General features: G+C 41.5%; 1 protein-coding gene across 1 annotated transcript in view; it reads left to right on the forward strand.

Moving 5' to 3' along the window:
• ITPR1 (inositol 1,4,5-trisphosphate receptor type 1) overlaps window positions 1–18,009 on the forward strand; it is a 2,510,606-nt gene that overhangs the window by 2,034,676 nt on the left and 457,921 nt on the right. Inside the window, exons 46-47 of the mRNA XM_044076407.1 lie at window positions 4,358–4,465; window positions 12,849–13,041. Coding sequence (XP_043932342.1) covers window positions 4,358–4,465; window positions 12,849–13,041 — 301 coding nt within the window. The remainder of the gene's footprint in view (window positions 1–4,357; window positions 4,466–12,848; window positions 13,042–18,009) is intronic.

Here is an 18,009-nt window from a genome sequence, read left to right on the forward strand (position 1 = left end):
TATGCATTTAGGATTCTTTGTGTATATCTGAGTTTTTATTATCGCTGACATTTGTGCATCATCTTCTCTTTCAAGTCATCGCTATAATCACTTTATTAAATTTTTTATGCATGAATTGTGTTCAGTAGTTTTTGTTTGGGTGGTTTGATTTTATTGTGATATTGTAGGTAACCTGTACAAGTGTAATTTTTTCTTAATGTTGAAAGGGACTGTGACAGCTGTTTCTACAACCCTGTGGATAAAGTGGGAAAATGGCTAGGAGGATGATAAAAATCCAGTCCCAGGACACGGGTTGTTTTAAAGATGTTTATCTTGTTCTACTACAAGATATAGCAACCACAAAGTTAGTTGTAAGTAACAGTGCAAGGTGAATATGGTTGGCTTTACCCCACAGATAGTTTGTGAAAATTTGCAAATGGTCATATGGTTGATTATTCAGCCACTTTAAAGATATTGGCTGAATGATATGGAGCCCTAGTTGGTCTTCTGTTGAAAGCTCTGCTGGAGTAGAGACATAAACCCTGATTACACTCAGGTGACCAGAGATCAGTTAGCATCTGTGGTGCTTGGTGGATCTGGCAGGGGAGATTGGGAATGTCCATTTGGAGAGGAGGATAGCACAAACCGTTTTATTCCTTTGGTGGAGGTGGTGATACAAATGTGCATACAAGGGTGGTGGAAACGCCTGGCTCACCAAGACACTGCTTGTTGATAGACTTTAGCAAACATAAGGGAGTGCACTTACAAGTGATAAGCATTGCAGACCCATGTGGGCATGCAGGTAGTGTCCTCTTTCCCCAAGGGAAGGTTAGGCCATACATGCCCACATAGTCAGGATGCCAACAGGGACACACAACACCCTCATTGCTGTCTGAATGTTCCCTATAGACAGTTGTTACAATCATTCCTAGCACACTGGGTAATGAATGGGTATGTCCATATGGAGGGAAGCTTTTTGGTTGAATGGCAAGGAGGTAAAAAGAACACAGGAAGCCTGATTTATGGCAAGAAGATCCAGCCAAGTAGGTCTGCAATTCATCCTTCCAGTGCTGTGAATAAGGCATTTCACTTTAAAACTGAGGGCAGTTAAAGGTTCTGATACTGTGTGTGTATGTGTAATTATGCATGTGTGTGTGTGTGTGTATACGTATATAGATACATGTATGAAGAGAGCGAGAGTTAATTTTAAATCCTATCCTTAGCCATTACCGCCATTGGACCTGTTTTTTTCACTCCATCCAGTTTGCATGCTTCACTGTCAAGATGAATTTCTTGGCATGTATGTCTCGAACACATAAGCGGGTTATGATCATCAAGCTGCTCATAATACTCTCTGCAGTATGTTATGCACCCTACTAAATGTCCCTCCTGTGCAGATAAGGGTAAGAAGTATCCCTTCTTCAAAATAATTTGGCCAGCGTCCTTTCAAGAATCAAAGACTTGGACGTCTTGATTGTGTCATGGTTCATGTTAAGTGGTGGTGGGGGCAATTTATGCCTACCAGGTCTTGCAGAGACCTCCACTTCAGCTCATTGGGTCTTTCTGCCATGTTGGATCAGAAAACACTTTCGCCATCCTTTCAAGGTACCTCATTTCTACCTCTTACTTAAAAGATCTTTTGGGAAGGCAAGCATTTGTTTCTTGTCAAGTTGGAAGGCATTTTGATAGAGAGTGGGACTTTGAGACAAATTACACCAAAAAAAGACTGTTGAAGGAAAAGACTTAGCCCATTCCAAGAATGCCCAAGGCTGTCGTTTGCAGAGTAAAGCTTCTAAAGAAAATGTTATACAACAAAAAACCAGAAGAGCAAACTGGAACAGAAGTATTCAGAAAGCCAATAGTCCACTCAGCGTTATGAATTCATAACGCTGAGTGGACTATTGGCTTTCTGAATACTTCTGTTCCAGTTTGCTCTTCTAAAGAAAATGTTTAGATTAGATTTTTTTTGGCTTTATTGGCCTGAATTTATCCGTAACAGACTTAAAAAGGAAAAAGTCATGGGCATGCAGAACTGCCATCTAGCTGAAACACCTGATGTCTTTAAGAGGTCATTTGCATATATCCCATGTTACCTCTAACGCAAGAGGTTTTAAGGAATCGCACAGTGGGAAATATAGCTTGGCTGGGTTTTTCTTATAGTTTTTGCTGATTGATTTGTCTGTCTGACCTTTATTACTCCTTGTTTTAGTACAAGAGAAGCTCTGTCATCCATAAAGGCATAGGAGATGTATATACATGATGCAGTTGATTGTGGCTCTGACCAAGCTGTTATCCTGACTTTCTCAGAGGTTACATGTCAGCCAGACTTCCCAGGAAAAAAAGTATTTAATAATCCAGTGACACCAGTCGTAGAATGGCTTGGATATTTAATTTTCATTGATTCCAAAATTGGTCAGGTAATTGAACTGTAGATGACAGGCCAGGTGAGTTCAGGGAATTCCTTTGTTTTTTCCCTTTCCACCATCCATGTTCTGTTGGCTCGTGTTAAGGAATGCATTTGCGGTAGAGAGCTATGTAGAGGCATTCCCATTCTCATGCCTGAGGAAAACAGTGTAAATTTAATGGGGATACTAGTTTTTCTGGCTGTTTGAACATTTTGCAATTCTTCAACTTTAGAAATTCTCAGAAGTGGTGATGGACAGCACTGTGGTCATGTGGAAGAATACCCGCATGGAACAGGGTCATATTAGTGGTATGATGGTGTTGCAGAGGTGAAGTTGACAATTACAGTAAATGTAAGGGAGAGTGTTGGTCATTTTGATAAGAAAAACATTTTTAGCAGCTTTTTAAACTAAGGTGTGTCTGGTCTTGGTCTGTGACTGTTAGGTCTGCTCAAAAGTGTCCTACTTAAGATACAGTGTGCACCAGAGATGGGCCTTTTTGACTTGTGGAGTATTGCAGAGTTCAAAAATCCTAATTGATGTAAAGGGGTTAATTTGATCTATGGATTTCATAATTTATAATTCAAAACTCTGAAGAAGGAAAAGGCTTGGTTAATGCTAGCAAGTCCTTTTGGAAAGACAGTTGTGATTTTTATTATTCTGGAGAGTACAATCTATTTCTTATTTTGTGTGAAAGGAAGAGGTTTTGTACCAGCACAATGGGAATGATGATGCATCCATTTCTGCACTGTCTTAATCTCTCAGTATGGGAGGCCAGGATTATTTTCCTCACAGAAGCTTTATTTTTTTCCAGGTCGTCCAAAAGTGAACCAAGGTAGAAGTATTCAGGTTAGGGTTACCTGTTTATCCTGTGGTGTGTGTGGGGGGGTTGCTAGTGTTCTCACCTGTCTGTATTGGGACCAAATTACCTTATCTTCTGTAATTGTAAACGTATTATGAAACTTGTCAGAATGGCATAAATTATAATTACAGAATAAAAGGAGCAAAGAAGGATATACATGTTGCAAACGAGGTGGTTGAGTCATAAAATATGACATTGCCATTTACATAGTTAAGTCTTGTTCTCTATAGTCTGTTTTAGTCTAAAGAGAATGTCTAGTTTACTCCAGTGAGACGCATCATAGGTCCAGGAAAATTTGAACTCTTTAGATAGGAATTGCCAATCTGGTCTTTTGTTATTGATTAATTTGACATGATCTTTGCCTTATTTCTACTGCAATTTTATGATCCTTTGCTTTTTGGAAAGTCTAGGCTGAGAACACATCGCTGGAGGAGCCAACACCACATTATGGAACCTAATACTAAAAATAAGTTCCTGAATATTCTTTCTGGATATAGAAAGAGTTAAACCTGTAGCCTTTATTCTGCTGTGCTAAGTATTTAAGATAGTATTGAAATAATGGTCCAGTCATTGGCATCTGAAAGAGTATTTTTTGCCAGAGCCATTATGAGCTGGGGATGGTAGCAGAGCTTAAAACATATGGTAGCACATGTAGCATTCTGATGTTATACAGGGCATGACGTTGAGGCCTTGAAATATGTATTTATAACATGAAGATTATTTCTTTGGGGGCTTTGTGAGCTGTGATTTAATTTTTTTTGAGAGCTTTCTGTTAATGGTTGTGCTTTAGGAAAGGAGTGACACTTCCTACTTTTGAAATTCCAAAAGCATGCTTTCCCAAAACTTAGCTGGAAGATGTAATGTGTTGATTCATTTTGTTAAATATCTGTCACTATTGTATTTTATAATGTATATTGTTGTCAGTTGATTCTCTGTATCCTCATCCCTCCAAGCTGCTGATGTATCATTTGAGTTGTCTGATCAACTCTGATTCGCGAGTCGTAACTGCTACTAAGATTTTGTAACTTTGTCATACATTTTTGGCTTGCATTTTTGTCTACATGTTAGTAAATTGTACTGATTGTAATTAGCCACTAACTTTTTTCCTCTGTAGTTGGCTCGTCATAACAAGGAACTGCAACATATGCTGAAACCTGGGGTACAAATGGGAGAAGGCGATGAAGCCCTGGACTTTTATGCCAAACACACAGCACAAATTGAGGTCAGAAGTAAATAAAATAGTCTCTAAACCATTATTGTTGTGAATTCTAGCACTGACTAGTATAATATTGGCTGTGATTGATTTATTTTTGCTAAAGCAAACATGAAAAATTTAAGGAGTATTAGCTTTTATTTTGGACTTAAACCCAAACCCTGCAGCATTCAGTACTGATGTCACTACTGCTGGACTAACAAGAGCCTATGGACAGCTAAGCATTGTTTTTTCCAATAAAGATCCCTTTTCTGTGTCAGCTAAGAAACCCCCCTTACATGAAGATTCTCTCACTCACTCACACACACACACACACACACACACACACACACACACACACACACACACACACACTTCAGGTTAGATATTGTCAAAATCATGGAATCCTGTATTGCTAATTCCAACCTCACTTGTGCTGCTGGTGCTAATAAACCTTTGGAGTCTTCAGATTCTAGTTTTAGGAGAACCAATTCCTACAGCTGTTTTTCTGCTTCTAACAAGGGCCAAGCCATTACTGAGAAGTATAATCCCTTGAAAAAATATTTAATATTTCTGATGGGTTTTGAAAAAGCTGGTTTGTACGATGCTCTACCTTCTGTAATAAGGTAGATGCTGCCGGGGATTTGGCCATTACTTCAAAGCCCCTTTGCTTAAGGAAGCAAAGTTTGTAATAATTCAGATGCTATAATTTTAGAAAGCTCTGCATTCCCTAATTGTCTTCCCTGCCACTGCCTCATCCCCACATGTGACTCTTACTCCTCCATTTTTGCATGGCACAACCAGTCACGGTCAATCTGTGGACCCTGATTCAAGCCATTTATTGTGGCAGAGCTTGTTCATAGGAGGTTACTAGGCTATTTGCCCCTACTGTCCCAACAGGCCTAGCCAAGTTCAACCCTTGTTCCCTTAAGGGTCTAGTGATATGGTCTATGTTATAAGCAGATCTAAATCAGCACCAATTGCCCCTATCCAAGACAGACACGGATGAAACCCCTGGGATGAATTTGGGGTTTCCCATTCAACCATCCAAAACATGCCTTTGAATGCCTCCCTCCTATTCAGTTGTTGCTCTCTGGCATCAAACCATTCATTGAAATAGTTAGGAAATGTGTATTAAATGTCCATTGTTTGAAATGCTCTGTTCTCTACATTTAAAGTTAGAACCATTCCAGCATGATCAGAGATCATTCTGGAGTCAATGCCTAAGGTAGGAGCCAGATGCAAATACTAAAATAAGGAAATAGCATTCCCTCTCTCTATAGAACAACTCCTCTTCCATATTGAAACAATGTTAACATTCCCCAGCCTGTATGGAAATAATCTAACACTGTACATTTTTTTTTAAAAAGCAAGATGGTCTTACACTTACTACCATTCTGAAATTAGTAGTCTTTGATTTAGCTTCCAAAGTATGCATGGAGTTCTTAGATGTAACATGGATTTTACCGGCTGTATAAAAGTGCTGGGATGTGGGTGCCTTTTTCCATGCCACCATTTTGTCCTTTTATAAATGCAAATGATCTTTAATAATACTTGTAAAACTAAGCCCAGTTTATCACAGGAAGACTGTCTTGATCATGACAAAGGTTTTTAAGTACCTTGTGGTACCTAAAGGAAAATTAAGCATCTTAATAGTTCCTGGCCAACACAAGGAGGTACTGCCCAATTTGCAGTTTCCCATTCGCACACTGATCTTACTTCTGAAAAGTGGCGATGGATCAGGATTAAGCTTTCTTGTGTCCACTTTTGATTCTTGAAGCAAAGATTAAGGGCTGCAGGGCTGATGTGAATTTTCTTTGACCACTCTTAGCTTGCATGATCTTGGGTTCTAGAAATAATGTTTCCAACATTTGTATAGAGTATTTTGAAGAAGGCATGGATATACCTGATAAAACTCCAGTTTCTGCTGATAGCTGTTGTCACCTATACAAATTTTCCCTTTTTGCCTTCTCTCACAGCTGTAGTCCTGCAATAAAAAAAAAAAAAAGATTTTGTATCGTGACTTTAGTTGCAATAAGTGTTAGTATTCTGTCATTTTGACCAGTTGTAATATACTCTATAAACCATCTCTAGTAAGAGCAGAAAGCAACACCGGGAACAAAACTCCAGTGTGCATTCTCTGTTGCCAAGTCTTGTTGTAGTAGTAGTCTCTGTTACAAGTAAGCCTCTTATGAACTCCACCAGATCTGTTGCCTGATGTTCATGTTTCATTGGCAGTCATCACACTTGGGTTATCCTGCCAGGGGTAGCCCTCAGCTCGAATACCAGAGGCTTAGTATTTCTGCATTGGTTGCTGTCACTCCAGGACTGACGTCCGTTCGTCAGTGGTATAAAATCAGGCAGGCCGACACCATTACATCAGTCTTTCTTGCCGAGGAGCCCAAAGCAGAACCTGTTTGCACGAGTGCCAGTCAGCTGCTACCTGAGTTTTCGTTTCCGAATTAAAGTTGAAGTCTTCTCAAGCTAAGTACCCCGTTGGGGATCCTTTTTTCTTGCTCTAACCAATATCAGAAAAAGTTAACAATAGTCTCGCCTATGGAATGCAAATACCACACCGAGATTTCCATTCTTACTGCGTCACCTGTTTAGGCCCAGACCACAAAGTCCCTCGCTGTCGGTTTTGTGCTTTGTTCAACGCCAGAACTATACATTGTTGGGCCCTTATTGTAGCTAAATATTTTCGCACTCTATCTCTGTATTCTGAAATGGCTTCGGTAAGCCATCCGACTACTGATCTTCTGAAAAAAAGTAAGGATAAAGACAGAGACCGCACAGGACCAAAACTGCCGGCAATGCTTCCATTAAGCTAGTCGCTAGTTTGCTGGTCCTCAGTGACGTGCTTTCGCAGCCTCTGATGCCCACTTCTGTGGATTTGCAAGCTGCTACCGAGACCCGTTCGGAGTGCAGTATGCCGCGAGACTCTTATTTGACTAAGGATCCTGCGGATGTCTCTATCTTGGATGGGTCCGGAGCTGCTGAGCAGGCACTGGCTTTCGAGGAAGTTTTTTGCACTACTGATACTCGACACAAACAGACTTGTTTTGCGTCATCCTTTCTTTCTAAAACTACCGAGTTTCTAAGGCCCAGGGTACGAACTATGCCAAAAAAAAGATGACTAAGCTCAAGCACCTGCTTCCATGCTTCAATCTCAAATGCTTAAAATTGCAGAAGACCTTATCTTGCTTATTAGGGAAGCCAGCCTACCCCTTCCAAAAGAAAGAGAGACTTGTCCCCAGCAGTTTTATCTGACCAGGAGTCCAGTGACTCTGAGGTTTCTGAATGTGAAGACTTGCAACCCTTGTCTGTTTGAGGATTCAGATGCAGAAGAATCCATTCCTTCTGCCTCTCCTCCAGAGGATTTTTCATTTTGTGAAACCCTACATACATTAAGGGAGCATTTACCACAGCACAGACCTTAGGGAAAAATCTCTGGTAATCCACCATGGCTTGAATTTTACCAAAGAAGAGTCCTGTTTTAAACACCAAATGAATTTAATGAATAAAATATAAGAATATATATAAAAGCTAGAAGTTTTACCAAATAAGAGTCCTGTTTTAAACAAACGAATTTAATGAATAAAATATAAAAATATATATAAAAGCTGGAAGTTCCAAGTAACCAAACGATGAGCGCTTTCGGCTTTTAGCCTTCTTCAGATCGATCTGAAGAAGGCTAAAAGCCGAAAGCGCTCGTTTTATCGTTACTTGGAACTTCCAGCTTTTATATATATTTTTATTTTATTTTATTCATTAAATTCATGTGGTGTTTAAAACAGGACTCTTCTGTGGTAAAATTCAAGCCGTGGTGGAATACCAGAGGTTTTTTTTTCTTTTGTTACTTCGTTCCTCCACTGGCAAACCTTGAACAAGTGTAAGATAGTTTTTCTTGGATTATTGCAGCACAGACCTTTAGCCATTCCTTCTGTCCTGGATGTTGTGGATGATGTTTTTATGGAATCCAGTTTAACTCCTGACACCCTTCTTCCTGCTCCCAGGAAGACTGACTGGTATTAGAGTCCCTGACTCTCACAAATTTCTTTTCTAGAATCCTACTGCTGACCCAGAGGTCATCTCCCAAGGACCTAAAGGAATAAAAGCAACCACAGGTAAGAATCCCACCCCCTCAGGCAGGGGATTCCCGAGCTTTAGACAGATGGGGTAAAAAAGTATACACATCTGCAACTCTTGCCATTAGAGCACTAAATTGTCAGTTCCACATGCTGAAATGCCAGCAACATACTATGGAACTCCTTAAACAAAAAATATCTACCTTTCCGGCTTGTGCAGAAAATAAAGAATTACAGGAGCTTATGCATTCTGCAAGCCAAGTTACTGGACACACCTTGCAATGTGGCTTTGATGCCCTTGAAGTATCCTGCAGGGCAACAGTCACAGGTTCTGCATTTAGAAGACATGCTTGGCTCAAGTAACGGACCTTGCTGGACCATGTCAAATCAAAACTATTGGACGCACCATTGAAAAAGACAATTTGTTTGGCACCAAGGCAGAAGGGGTCTTAAAAAAGATGGAAGAAAAATCTAAATCTATTAAGACAGACTTCTTGCAGGTCTAGCCTCCGAGGTTCAGTAGCCATTGCCCCTCCAAGAACTGATCCTTTCCGGCCCCCTCAAGACCAGCTCAGACAAGGCCTAGGGGAAGCAGACCCCCCAGACAGCATTCCCAGGGAAAGCAGCGATCTAAGCAGTGGAGTTCTCCACTTCAAAAACAAGGAGTGCTAAGCCACCCCCTTATGGAAAGAACTCGGTGACTTTACACCTCCACCCCTTACGTCTGCCCACCTGCTTGTGCCCCTAGGAGGAAAACTCTCCCCCCATGCCAAAAACTGGGCCTCTATCACTAACGACTGATGGGTTCTCAACGTAATGTCCCAGGGATACAATTTTATTTCCACACTCCCAAAAGGGTTCCCAGATATTACTCCAAACCAGTGGGCAGAGGCAAAACCAAGTCCATTCCCTGCTCTCCATGAGGCAATGCAGCCTGTTCCTGCAGACAAGATAGGCCAAGGTTTCTACTCCAGGGTTTTCCTGGTACCCAGAAAAGAGGGCACCCTGGCGCTCAATCCTCGATCTATCAATTCTAAACACGTTCCTGGTGATAACAAAATTCATAATGCTCACCCTCCAGCAGCTTCTTTCTGTGCTATCCAAGGATGCTTGGTTAGCCACCCTAGACCTAAAAGAGGCCTATTTACACATCCCAGTCAGGGATTCCTGCAGGAAATATCTAAGTTTCAGAGCAGGATCTATGCACTTTCAGTTCTCAGTGCTTCCCTTTGGCTTATCCACTGCTCCCAGAGTTTTCACAAAATGCTTGGCTCCAGCCATTGCTTTTTGCAGACAAAGGAATATTCAGATTTACCCCTACTTAAACGACTGCCTGATTCAAGCAGACAGGAAAAGCTGTTACAGCACCTGACCTTTGTAAAGTACCTACTAACCTCCCTGGGGTACACTATAAACGAAAAGAAATCCAATCTAGTACCCACTCAAAAAATTGTATTCCTGGGAGCAAGCCTGGACACAGCTTCCCAGATGGCATTCCTTACTCCAGAAAAACAAGCCTGCCTGACAGGCTACTTCTCTCAACTAGCCACCAGAACCCAGTTAACCGCAAGGAAAATCCTTCAAGCTCTAGGATTCATGGCCTCCTGCATTCTACTCATTCCATATGCCAGACTGCATATGAGGAAACTTCAATGGTACCTGAAAAGCCTTTGGTGTCAACACACACAACCTGGAAACTATCATATCTATGATACCCTGTTGAAGGAAAGATTTTCTTTGGTGGGCAGCAGCATGCAACCACAAGGGTCTTCCCTTCTCACAACCCCATGCTGCCCAGACACTAACTACAGATGCATCAGATTATGCCTGGGGTGCACACCTGGATATCAGGTGCATTCAGAGCCATTGGAGCCCAAATCAAATACACCTGCAAATCAGCAAAAAGGAGATGCAAGCTGTTCAGCACTGTTTGACAGCTTTCAGTCCTCTGCTCTCCCCGGGGCCTCTACTGATCAAAATAGACAATACCACAGTGATGTGGTACATCAACAAGCAGGGAGGAACTCACTCTTATCCCCTCTGCAGGCTCGCCATGATCCTTTGGCACATGGCTTCAGCCATGCAAATTCATCTGCAAGCACAATTCCTACCAGGCTCCCACAACTCTCTGGCAGACAATTTTAAGCAAAAACCTCCTAGACTCACATGAGTGGCAGCTAGACCACAGCACCTTCAACCTTGTAACCCAGAAATGGGGCACCCCGAAGGTGGACCGCTTGGCTTCCCACAACAATCATCAGCTCAGCAAATTTTGCACCAGGGAACCTCACTGCAAGGCCTGGAAAGTGGATGCCCTATCCTTCCAATGGGTAAATCTCTCGGTCTTCTTCCATTGCATACCAAAGTTAGTGCTGAGAGGAAAAAAATTGCCACCAATGAGATTTCAAAGAATATGAGGTAGACTGGATCTATGACTGTGAGGATAAGGTGCACTGTAGTCACTACCCCCCCCCCCCATATATAACATATTTTATGCATAGATAACATGGTGTTTAAGCAGCCAGTGTGCTTTGGCCTGGATTGGCTTGTGAGGTTAGTTGCCTTATTAGTTAGGATTAGTTATCTCTGTGCCTCCCTTTGGCTTGTTATATTGTTATTGCTCCTCATAGGTTGCTTTTTACTGGCATTTCCCATGGAGAAGGATAAGGCCACAGAGCTTAGGAAGTGCCTGAAGTGAGCACAAAATCCAACCCCTGGGCAAATGCGCCTTGTGTGAAATTTACCTGAGGGTGAAACTTTGTTGTTCAGTAACATTCCTCCTAAAGAATTAAGGTCTAGAACATTTTGAGTTCTCAAAGGATTGCTAACCAGTGACAGTACAGGGGTTCTTAAGGATAGACATGGGTGTCCTGTCTTCCCCTACAGTTTCTAGGGTAGCAGGAGGTGCTCTTCAGCCCCTTTCTCATCTGTTGTTTCACTGGTGCCAGTTGATCAGAGTTGATAGTGTACTCCATAGTTCCTTACTTTAGCACTGATCACTTAATCGTCATCATCCCCTTCTGTGCCAGTAATCCTGGAGCCAACCTGTTTGTTATAAAATATTTCTGGGACCGAGATCCTTGGTGTCGATCAGTCATTGTCTATAGGACATTTACGTCCTTTGGATCAAAGTTATCAACAATATTCATTCCTTTCTGTATTTGACTAGTCAGTTCTGTGTTTGGTGTTGCACTTCAAAGATGGTCTTTTCGCTGATGCCTTTTTGTTTGGCTCCTAAGTGATTGCCCCCAGCTCAGAACCAATGTCATTATTTAACCTTCTCCTGAAGTCTGCATTTGCTTCAGTTCTACCTCAGGTGGCTGGCAGATTTTTTTCTGTAATGTGGTTATAATAAAACATTGCAAGGTAAACCCAAAGGTCATTTTGCATAGATGCCAGCTACCTCCTTAGCCTTTTTTATGAAAACTTCAGTAGATAGCATTAGAGAAAATTAGGTTTTTGTGACACTTTTGAAAGAGACTACAAGCTGAATGTAATCTCAAGGCCCAGGTCAGTCTTCAGGTCTGCCATCATTCAGGATATCCTGTCGTGATACCAACCATGAGAAGATGGGGGTATGCTTTCCTACAATCTGAAAAGATATGAACATTATGTACTTAAAAGAATGGTTGATAATAATCCTGTTTTAAGCAGGTAGACCCACTGGACACAGTCCCTTTTCAGGGGTGACCTGGGAGCAATGTCTGATTAATTGGCCTTGTTCATGGTTGCACAGAAGGCCAGTGAGAAGTGAGAGAAATGAACCCCCCCCCCCGTACCTCAGCAGTAACTGCTCACAACCTTAAAGTTTGCCTCAGCTGCTATTTGTGATCTATGTCCATCCACTTACACACCACCACCCCACTGTTATGCAAATTGTCAGAGTGGAGACTGTAGGAAGAATGACCATTCAGATTGCATGTAGTAAATTAGAGGAAAAACTGGGAGGCATGGGGCATCGGGTAGTGTTTGAGCCTGGTTAAGTCTTCAAAGTTCTAAGCAAATAGTGATTGGAGATGACCAGTCCTAAAGTTTAAGTGGATAGATATGTGGCTTATGTAGATATCTTACAGTAAGTGCATAATTTTAATTTTTCTAGCACTGAAGTACCCTTTTGTCTATGGTTGTATGTCTGATACTGATCATTTTACATGAAGGAAGTCACCATGATAATTCCCAGTATGCATCCAGCTGCAGCCATGTATGCAAGTTAGTCACCCGTGTAGCGGGCAGACTAATACCTTTTTTTTTTTTTTTTTTTTTTTTTTTTATTTACCACACCGTAGCACTTTTCAGTGTTTAATTTATCTGTTGTTACTTAACAGATTGTTCGACAAGATCGCACGATGGAGCAGATTGTGTTTCCTGTACCAAACATCTGCGAGTTCCTTACCAAGGAATCAAAATCAAGAGTTTATTATACCACAGAGCGAGATGAACAGGGGAGCAAGATAAATGACTTCTTCCTGAGATCAGAAGACCTTTTCAATGAAATGAACTGGCAGAAAAAACTGAGAGGTACTTTGTTTAGCACTGTTAAGCAAATAGAAGTATAGCTCCCCATTCCATAACTGTTGGGAACAATATTAGGCAAGTGATCGCAGGGACCACATGATACCTAGTCATATACACCTTTGTGCAGATGCACTTAAAAATCCTTGGCATACTTTTCAAGCATTTAATATTGTTTATCTCACAAATTGAGCAGAGCATACAGAATAAACATGGTGTAAATTTCTCTGCCCATCCAGTCGTCAAGACTTAACTTAAAGGTAGCCAAAATATTACATTGTTTTACCTGTAGTGGTAATAGACTAGGAATATGTTGAGGTAGGAAGCTATCCTTTCAGACTTTAATTGTTTATCTCATTTCTTAGGTGGGTGTTTGTAGGGCTACTGATTTTGCAGAGAAATAGGTCAAGTAGGACTAGGTCTTTCTATGGCTGGAAAAGGAAGACCGATCACATTGGAGCAACCTTTAGGATATTATGAGTCATGCTTCTCTGTCTTGAAGGCTGACTGAGTTAAATCCCTTTAATTTTTGTAGGTTTGGAATCTTTGTGCTTTTCTACTTCAGAGCTGCTTGGATTTCTACATTTCAAAGCGGGCATTGTATTTGAGGATTGGTCTGATAGGGGAGAGTACAGCAATAGCGTAACTACTTTGGATCTTGAGGATATTCCCTAGAAATTAACTGGGCCAGATAGGATTTCTTGATTGAAACAGAAACTGATGATCAAATGAGAGTGAGTGAGTTATCAGTATAAGTACCCAGTTCGCATGTCAGTGTCTGTTCCAGAGAGGAGTACCATTAGTATTGTATGAAGTGGAAGTAGCTTTTTTGATGAGCACTACTATATGGTGCACTTTTTTTGGATTTAGTTTGACCATTTTAGGTAATGCATATTCTAGCCCTTGTGGGAGCGATTTAGTATTAGCAAAATGTAGATTTACCCAGATTGCAGTCATCAGCAGACTTGGACAGCCAGACTTTAGGGATTTGCAACATAAATGTTAAGCAGAAGAGGACACAGCACTGATCCTGACATACTGGATTAGTTATAATTTTATGCCTGGAGAGGGTACCAGCAAAGTTTATGCTCTGGAATCTGTTGGATAGCCTATTTGCAATCTAGTAGACAATGAAGGAGTTTACATTGTCTAATTTTTTTGATAATGCCAACGGGGGGGGGGTGTCAACAGCCTTGGCCAGGTCAAGGTAAACAGCATGTACTAGGTTACTACTGTGTAAAGCCTCTCTAGCATTTAATTTGTACAAATTCCAGTCGTAATTTTATTAAAGATTTGTTTAAAACAATTGTTGAGAAGCTAATAATTAGTATTATCCAATCATGTCCTGATATCACTGGCCTTTGCTGTTTGCATTTTCAAACCTTAGCCATGTCTGCCCACTTGTGCTAGATGTTGTATTTCAACCTGTATTGCTGGCAGCTGCAGTTTCTGAATTGTACCATGCCAGCTATGTCATCAGAATTTGGGGTGCTTTGGATCTTTTCTTTGAGAGCTTGGGTTACTACTGCAAAAAGCAGCAGTCTTCTATTGAAAGTTGGGAGATTGCACTGAGCATTAACCATGAGGGATAGAGGGCTTAGATATTAGTGTTACTGTGCTTTGGGCATGATATACAAAGAAAAAGAGAATGGAGGACAGTATTCCTATTGTCTCTAGCAGAGTTGATATGCACTGGTGGGCTGCCACCATGGGGTCAGACAACTGCCTGTCTGTGCTATCTGGTAAGGTTACAGTTTTTAGAGAAGTAATTGCCTCCAAGGTAAGGTGTCCATAGCAAGATTTTTGTGCCATTATGCAAAGAAATAAAGTTGTGTGGCCCAGAACAGAAGCACTAGACAATCTTGATTTTTGTGGTGGGGAGTGGGAGCGGTTGCTGGCTGACACTGACTTAACGTATCTTGGGGGGTAGGGGTGGTGACCAGCCTTACTAACTGCAATGCTGTCTTCCAGAGGAGTGAGGGTATCAGCCAGGACCAGAACAGATACTGAAGTGCACAGCAAGAAAATACCTGCATGGTATAGCCAAGGTCAAGCACATGTTTTGGAGAGGGCTGGTATTGTAGAAGTACATGTATTTATATGTTATGAGGAGTACTGGCGGGGGGAGTAGCAAAGCATCAGCTTTGGAAAGAACAAAAGAAAAGAAATAGGCCATTTAGGTAATGAGGGTGGCTGATTAGTAGGCATGGGAGGAAAAGAAGAAAGGCAGAGCAAATGTGTGTGCTAGTCCTTAAAGACTGAACTGATGAATGTATATAGCAGTGTTATTGGACCAGGCTAATGAGCAAATGGGGAGGATAGTGGTAGCAGGGGAGAATATTGTACATTGGAAGTGCCAGTCAGAGTAAGGGATTTGCCACTGAAAAAGGCGTGCTGTGGCCTCCTTTAGCATGCCGCATTTTAAAAAATGTTTTTAAAGAGTTCAGGCTGCTAGGCGGCAAGACATTTCCATACATAATGTTTTGTTGGGGACACATGTCTGAAGGGAAATGAAGCTGCAGAGACATACAGCTGTCACAAATTTTACTGGGACATAGAGAATCATATGCAGCTCCTTGCTCCTTAGCTTCAGTAAGTAAGTGCATGGGAACAGGAATGTAATGTAAATTGTACCTTGTCAGCTGTACATACTTGCTTAACTACACCATGTAGAACTGTCTACAGCATGGAGAAAGTCTGCATGTTGCTTCAGCCACATTTATGCTCCACTGTATGTTTTAAGCAATATTTTCTAGACACTTGAGGGAGGTAATGGCCCACAAACACAATTAGTAAAAGTATTTCCTATTGGACACTACATCTTATCTGCCGTTGGCATACCCACTGAACATCCTGCTGCTGATGCCTTCCGTGCTACCTGCTTTTTGTAGGTGCCTTGGGGGGGGGGGGTCTTGGTTCATAGCTATATACTAGGCAAACTGCCACTAGGGCTTTTCTAAGCCTAGCTGTGGAACACAACCCAGTTTTTGCCCATATACTTTGGGTGGGTGTTAAGAGGGGTATGTTAGTTTGAAGGTGGTTATGGGCTTTGTGTTTGTGTGGGGTTATGTTAATATTTTACTTAACTGTCTGCCTCTGTTGATTAGAGACATATAGGTCAGATGGTTCCCCTTCATAATGTTGCAGCCCAGTTCGTTGACTCTAAACATGGTGAGACAAAAATGTTGCAACTGCAGAAACAAAGTCCCGGAACATCATCTTTCCTCTCTGGAAAAGTAACCACTTGGCCACCATGGTGAACTTTGTTCTTTCCCTGCTGTAATGCAATCACAGAGTTGGTATATTTAAGTTGGGAGGTGTGGAGTTAAAGCCCCCCACTTCAGTGGTTGTAACTTGTTACGGTTGTGGCTTTTTCGTTGGTGGCCAACTGATTACTTTCTCAGAGAGGAAAGACACCACTTAGCCAGCAAAAAAACACAACTGTAACAAATTACAACCATCGAAGTGGAGGGTTTTGCCCCCACCCACCCCTTACTTTAACTATACCATCTCCAAGATCACACTACAGCGGAGAAAGGGCAAAGTTCACCATAGTGGCCAAGTGGTTCATTTCCTGGAGAAGAAAGACAATGTTCTGGGACTTCATGTTTCTGCAGTTGAATTTTTGTCTTGCCGTTTTCAGAGTTGATGAATTAGGCTGAGATGTTATGAAGTTAAACCAGGTCAGAATGGGGTGAATTTAAGATTTCCCATCCAATGGTCAAGGTTATATATAAATAGGGTTAGGGATGAACTCTGCTTCCATAATGTGAGGATCCTTTGAGGCACATGTGTCTCACCAACATGTTCTGTTTATGTTGCAGGCAGTTTATGTCCGTAGACCTGTGTTTCCTAGTGCTGTTCATTTTACAGATGTGTGAAAGATCCATCAGTCTGGATCTGAGGGATGCCTTGTATGCGGCTTAGCCTCTCAGTAATGTGTAGGAGATAGAGATAGGGCCTTAAGGTGATCTTTGTAGGAGTGTGTGTTAATGTCCTGGATCGTCTTGGTGAGGAACCTCTATGGACATTCCAACTGTTGAAAATGTCTGGTAAGGTACATTCCAAAGGGGTATTGTACACAATGATGGCTTTGATAAGGACAGTGTAAAGTGTTACTATAATTTCCTTGGATCCAGATGGCATACCCTTGCTGATAAGTTGGGCAACATAGAATGACTTTGTTACTGTCTTGGGTATGTGTTGGTCGAAGGCGAGATTACTGTCTACATATGTTCCCAGATAATTACCTACCAAGTCAATTCTTACAGGAGTTTTATCAATGGAGTAATTGGCTTGTGTGGACATTTTCCCAAGAGGCACTGTAATGCAATTCTTGGCATTTTAAACCATGACCTTGGTACCAGTTATTTGTATTGGACCCTCTTGCAGGATGAAAATGTCAAGGGGGAATCTATGATAACTCCCAATTTGCAGTCATCTGCAAACTTGGTGAGCCAGAAATCGTTGACTTCTGAGAAGCAGATACCAAAAAAGAGATGGCCCAACAATGCTCCCTGAGGTACTTCACTGGTGACTGGTCTCTTGGTAATGGTGGTCTTCCAAATCCTGGCTTCTTGGATCATATCTGTGAGCCAGCTGGCAATTCAATGAGTTATGTAGGGATTTATGCCTAGTTTGGTGAGTTTGCCAACAATACAAAAGTAAGGGATTGTATCAAATGCCTTAGCCAGGTCAAGGTAGGAGGTATGTACCATCTTCACCTCATCCATTGCCTTGGTTTACCCTCTTGAAGTCTACAAGGTGAAGCAGGCAAGACCTTTCCTTGATAGTGGCAAACTGGGATGGGTCCATTGTCTGTAGGATGCCAATGTCCTTGTTCATTTCCATGATTTGTTCCATGGCTTTCTATGTTAGACTTGTTAGGCTAATGGACCTGTAGTTTCCAGGATCTGTTGATGGACCACTCTTGTGAAGAGGGATAACCATTGCAGTCCTCCTATTCTAGTGGTA

This window comes from Protopterus annectens, chromosome 7.part0 (assembly GCF_019279795.1).
Source record: "Protopterus annectens isolate FY-2018-M chromosome 7.part0, PAN1.0, whole genome shotgun sequence".
Classification (NCBI taxonomy): Eukaryota; Metazoa; Chordata; order Ceratodontiformes; family Protopteridae; genus Protopterus; species Protopterus annectens.